The sequence below is a fragment of the Myotis brandtii genome, unplaced genomic scaffold, assembly GCF_000412655.1.
Source record: "Myotis brandtii unplaced genomic scaffold, ASM41265v1 scaffold1424, whole genome shotgun sequence".
In the NCBI taxonomy this organism is placed as follows: Eukaryota; Metazoa; Chordata; class Mammalia; order Chiroptera; family Vespertilionidae; genus Myotis; species Myotis brandtii.
Window position 1 is genome coordinate 483,094 of NW_005355089.1, and position 6,268 is coordinate 489,361.

At 40.0% G+C, this 6,268-nt stretch overlaps 1 protein-coding gene across 1 annotated transcript in view; it reads right to left on the bottom strand.

Annotated features, from left to right (window-relative positions):
- Positions 1-6,268, bottom strand: part of WNK3 (WNK lysine deficient protein kinase 3) — a 107,114-nt gene that overhangs the window by 4,837 nt on the left and 96,009 nt on the right. Inside the window, exons 20-22 of the mRNA XM_014535322.1 lie at positions 5,447-6,066; positions 2,788-3,002; positions 633-835 (exon numbers count right to left, since the gene is read on the bottom strand). Coding sequence (XP_014390808.1) covers positions 633-835; positions 2,788-3,002; positions 5,447-6,066 — 1,038 coding nt within the window. The remainder of the gene's footprint in view (positions 1-632; positions 836-2,787; positions 3,003-5,446; positions 6,067-6,268) is intronic.

The following is a 6,268-nucleotide window of genomic DNA, read 5'->3' on the forward strand; positions in this document are numbered from 1 at the left end:
GCCGCCGTTGCCCTGCCCCCCGGCTCTTAGCTCCCCCCTGGGTTTCCCATCACTGTCAGTGGCAGGGGGCTTCTTCCTGCTTTCCCTTTCGCCTCCCTGCATTGTGCCTACATATGCAAATTAACCGACATCTTTGTTGGCAGTTAACCGCCATCTTAGTTGGCAGTTAATTTGCATATCGCCCTGATTAGCCAATGAAAAAGGTAGCGGTCGTACGCTAATTACCATCTTTCTCTTTTATTAGTGTAGATAATGTGACTTTTATTTTTAAAAGACTGAATTGGATATTTCAAAAGCATCTCAGGCCCTGGCCGGTGGTGCTCAATGGTTAGTGTTGACCTGTGCACCAAAGGGTCGCAGGTTGGATTCCTGATCAAGGGCACGTAACTGGGTTGTAGGTTTGATCCCTGGCCCCAGTTAGGGCACATGCGGAGGCAATTGATGGATATGTCTCTCTCACATCAATGTTTCTCTCTCTTCCCCATCCCTTCCACTCTCTAAATATCAAACACACCCAGGCATGTGCCCTGACTAGGACCCCTATGTGTACAGGATGACTCTCAACCAATTGAGCCACACCAGCCAGGGTTTTAATTCTTATAAATAAAGAGAATTGGGTATAAACAACTTACTTCATGTACTTTGTTCCAGTTGTCAGTCTCTAATTTGTGTTGACTCTGTTTAAGTTGGTTTAAACTTGGCTTAATAAGAGAATTTCCAACTGTTTCCTTTGTCCAGTCATCTACCAATTTGTGTAAGTCATCTGTGAACATCCCTTTTTTACTAGCTGGAGACTGCTGGCTTGATGCTGTATTACTCTCCGCACACAGTGGATCTATAAGGAAAACCAGGGAAACCATGAAAAGGAATTAAAAATGATACTCTTATTTGAACACTAATGCAATTGACAGAGTAAGCAGACATTTCAGTTTAGCTGGGGCAATTCTGGTTTAAAGCTATTGTCCTGAAGTAATTACTAACAATACTCCTTTCATTCTCAAACATTTCCTCTTGTCTGGATTGCAAATTATATGTTCACCTTAGGTATAAATCAAGTACAATAAATAGTAATGTTGCTTAAAAAATTAGCATCAACCCTAATCTTTTCATCAGTTTCCTCAGATAGATACTTAGAAGAGTTAAAAAAACAATCACAGAACGTCAAAAGTAGAAAGAAGCCGAACCGGTTTGGCTCAGTGGATAGAGCGTCGGCCTGCGGACTGAAGGGTCCCAGGTTCGATTCCGGTCAAGGGCATGTACCTTGGTTGCGGGCACATCCCCCGTGGGGGGCGTGCAGGAGGCAGCTGATCGATGTTTCTAACTCTCTATCTCTCTCCCTTCTTCTCTGTAAAAAATCAATAAAATATATTTAAAAAAAAAAAAAAAAAAAAAAGTAGAAAGAATCTTAGAAGTCTAATCTAAACCAGTAGTTTTATAATGGGGAGAAGAGGCCCAGAAAAATTAATTGACATGCCTGGGTTAACGCAATTAGTTACCATAGAGCCAGGCCTGGAAATATGAAGCTGAGACAGGAACTCTCTTTTCAGTATACCAGCTAGGGCGAAAATCTCCCTATTTTAAAGTTCGTTGAGCCCTGGCTTGTTTGGCTCAGTAGATAGAGCATTGGCCCGCAAACTGAAGGGTCCTAGGTTCGATTCTGGTCAAGGGCATGTACTTCAGTTGCAGGCTTGTTCCCATGCTACCATGTGCAGGAGGCAACTAATCAATGTGCCTCTTTCACATCGATGTTTCTCTCTCTCTCTCTGTCGCTCCCCCTCCCTTCCACTTTCTCTGAAAACCTATGGAAAAATATACTTGGGTGAGGATTAACAAAAAATAAATAAATAAAATCCATTGATTAACACCCTTCATTCCATCTACAACCTCAATTCCACTTTGCCATATAAATTAACATAGTCACAGGTTCCAGGGATTTACACATAGATAGATGTCTTGGGGTGGGGGGTGACCATCATTCCATCTACCACAAATTCTATTGAAATCTCACATACATCCTTAACGTACACCTTCAACTTCCACCTTGACTTTGCACATATAACCAAGGAAGTCTGACTTAACTAACAACTTCTTTATTAGTTAAATAGAGACTGATCCTTAAAAAAAAAGTACACCCCTAGCTGGTTTTGCTCAGTGGTTAGAGTGTTGGCCCTCCAACTGAAGGGTCATGGGTTTGATTCTGGTCAAGGGTACATACCTCGGTTGCCGGCTCCATCCCCAGCCCTGATCTGGGAGGGTGCTAGAGGCAACCAATCGGTGTGTCTCTCATGTTCATGTTCCTCTGTTTCTCTCTCCCTTTCTTCTATGCTCTCTAAAAATCAATGGAAAAAATATCAAGTGAGGCTTAACAAAAAAAAGTACATTCTCTAATATTCTCATAAATAATAAAGATCTTGTATCAGATAGAACATGACTATAATTTTAAGATTATCTTTGTTGGCAACACACAACAAACTCTAAATGTTAGACCAGCAGTTCCCATTAATTGCTAAAATTTCAAAAAGTACTTGGGGACTGAAATTGGGCCTTCAGGTATTTTTTTTCCAAATAAAAACATGAAATACATTAATCTGCTCTCCAAAATCTCTCATCTATCCTCATCATTATTTCATAAAAGAACATTTAACACCAAAAAAAGTAGAAAAGAATCTCAGATTGTGCACATCTTCAAATCATCTTAGCTTAATAAAAAATACATGATGGTTATTTTTCTCATTTTGCTGATCTTTGACCAGTTTTTTTAAAAACCATTTTTTAAAATCGATTTACCTGCAGCTGCTGAATCACTGTCCACCTGTGTCAAGGACTGGGGGCGGCTTCGAAATTTGCTTCTTAAAGATCTTGGTCGACGCGGTGGGGATGCGGATGGCAGAGAAACCACAGATGACTGAAGTTTGCTATCTTTAATTGCCCGGAGGCGATCATAAAGCTCCTGAAGCTCCTTATTCTGCTGGGTTTGAAGATTTATTACCTCCTGAATATGTCTACATAAAAATGAGGCAGAAAGCGTTTTAATGGTGCTGGTTCCATACAGATGAGCTAAAAAATGCCACACCAGTACAAATAAAGTTTAACAAGGAATTTAGATGAAGAATGTGGATATACAGAATGTTTTCACAATTTTAAAATGGGAAGTGACTTTTTTAAAAAAAATAATTTTATTGATTTTTTACAGAGAGGAAGGGAGAAGGATAGAGAGTTAGAAACATCGATGAGAGAGAAACATCAATTCAGCTGCCTCCTGCACACCCCCTACTGGGGATGTGCCCGCAACCAAGGTACATGCCCTTGACCGGAATCGAACCTGGGACCCTTCAGTCCCCAGGCCGACACTCTATCCAGTGAGCCAAACCAACTAGGGCAGGGAAATGTCTTCTTAAGCATACCATTAAACTAATCAGACATAAAGAAGGAAGGTCAACAAACTGACAGGAATAAATTTCTAAAACTTCAATATAGTAAAAAACAGCAAAAGAAAATTTAAAGTCACAGAGCATTGATAATATCAATTTTTTCTTTATTATATGATGCAGGTGTAAACAAGAAAAAAAGTATCTGCATTATATAGAAAAGGTTAATATTTAGAATATGTAAATAATTCCTAAAAATCAGTAAGAAAAAAAGAAACTATCTTTTAGAAAAGAGGGAAAGAATATGAAAAGGTGACTCGAAAGAAAAATAGAAATAACAAATAAATGAGATGATGCACAACCTCACTTTTAGTTAATACAATTTTAAAAAAATGAATTCATCTGATTGGAATAAAACTAAAAGGATCAACAATATCCAGCCCAATGTTGTTAAGAAGTGGGAAAATAGGCACTTTCATGTTTTTGTTTGGTGTGCAAAACGGTATAGCTACATTTGATAACAATAGCAATATCTATGAATTTAAAATGTACATATCTTTTAACACAGCAATTCTACTTTTACGTATTGATCCTACAAAAATACTTGCATAACTGTATAAAAAATAAGGATGTTCACTTCAAGCAAAACATGGGATAAAACTGAAATGTCCATTAAGGAGAGATTAAATAAACTTTCAATGGTGATAAGCTATTTCAGTGTATGGAATAAAGATTATTTGTGCAAACATGAATATACATAGGTGACAAAGTAAAAAATTGCAGCATAACGTGTATTATGATAACACTTTTGTCAAAAGCAAAAACTATGTATTTGTAAATGAAACAGGTCACAGTGGTTGAGAAGTTATATTAGGGCGTGAGAAATAGGAGATGGATTTTTGTAATTTCCGAAGTGATCAGAGCAATGGGAGAATCGTTTGTTTTATTATTTGGTCTTGTGTCTTCAAATAGCTCCAGTTCCTTAAATAGCTCCAGAGTAAGAAAGATGAAAGGAGTGTCTTGTTATTCATAATGAGAAACGATGCAAAACCTCACACTGGTGTCTAGGTCAATCAAGTGACTTCTGTAAAAATCCCAAGGGAACCAGGCAAGTGATTATAGGATGAGAATTTTCAGCTCTCCTCCGCCCTCCACCTCTGGTGAGGGGTGCGGCTGGAGATTAAATTAATCACCTACGGTCAATGATTTATTCAGTCACACCTATCTAGATGAAGGTCCCATAAAAATTCCTGTATTACAAGGTTTAGAGAGTGGCACTCACGAGAGTGCATGGAAGATCCATGTTCCTACCCCCATACCTTGCCATTTGGCTGTTCTTGAGTTGCATCCTTTGGTGGGAACCTCCAATTTATAACAGGCTAGTTAGAAGCATAGGTAATACCACCTGGACTTGTGATTACTGAGTTCATAACTAGTGGGATCTGATGCTGTCTTTGTAGTTTTCAATCATAAAAAGTTTTCAATCATTACAAGGTCATCAGTCCTGACCAGCTGGCATGGCTCACTGGTTGAGCTTCGACCTATGAACCAGGAATTCACGGTTCAATTCCTAGTCAGGGCACATGCCCGGATTGTGGGCTCAGTCCCCAGTGTGGGGCATGCAGGAGGCAGCAGATCAATGTCCCACTCTCACATCGATGTCTTTCTCTCTCTCCCCCACCCTTTCCTTTCTGAAATCAATAAAAATAAATATATTTTAAAATGCCACCAGTCTTAAATTAGTTAGCAACCTAACAGTTCTATAAAACCCAGGGCACCCCTAGCTGGTTTGGCTCAGTGGATACAGTGTCAGCCTGCAGATTGAAAGGTCCCGGGTTCGATTTCCGTCAGGGGCACATGCCTGGGTTACGGGCTCAATCCCCAGTAGGAGGCGTGCAGGAGGCAGCTGATCTATGATTCTCTCATCATTGATGTTTCTATCTCTCTCTCTCCCGCTCCCTTCCTCTCTGAAATCAATAAAAATACATTAAAAAAACAAACAAACAAACAAACAAACAAACAAAAACAAACCAAACCCAGGGCAACTAGCTAGGTGACAAAAGAGAAACAGTTCTTACTTTTCTCGTAATTTTTGAAGCTCCACCTTCAAGTCCTCATCCTCTATTTCGGATTCATCATCACTGCTCATTGGGGAAGATGGTGAATAGAAGAGTGAGTTCTCTGTCTGAGCACAGGCTTTTTCTTCTTGGAGTGGTAAGCACTGATCGCTCTCTGGATGACTGTCTGCCACAGAGTTCCCTGTGTCAGTAAGAGTGGCTGAAAATTCACCATCAGAGCAAAGCTGTTTCTCAACAGTAAGTCTCTCTCTCCCTGTGAGCAGCAGTTCAGAGCCAGACTGCATGCTATTTCCTGTAGCTGAGTTTTCTTCCAATTCCTTTTCCGGGGTTATAGAAGATCCATCAGTCTCACCGGCTGTGCTGAAAGATGAGCTGTCTCCTGGTTTAGGAATTGGTTTAACTTCCGGAAAGGTTTCATGAAGAGCTTCTAGGTTCTGAGGAGAAAATACAGTCTCTGGACTGTGCATGGCAGGTTCTATTTCTACTACCTGAGCCTTTGCTGTTTCAGTGAAGGCTGGAGCTTCTTCACTAGAATGGCTTGGCATGTCATTGAAGGCTGACCCGTGTTGTATTCCAGTGCATGTCACTTTCTCGGACTGCTGCTGAGGGATTGTAATCACCTGAGATACAAAAAGGCAAAAGTGGCTGGCTCCGCCTAACTAACGAGCAAACCCACAAAGAAATTCAGGATCAACATGTGGCACAGACAAGTGGCTGTTCTGCTTGTGATGTACATATATTGATAATACCAAAGCTTTAAAATCCCATGCATCTCCCCACATTGCAAGTCTTTCTTTTTAATTTTGTTATTTGTTGATTTTA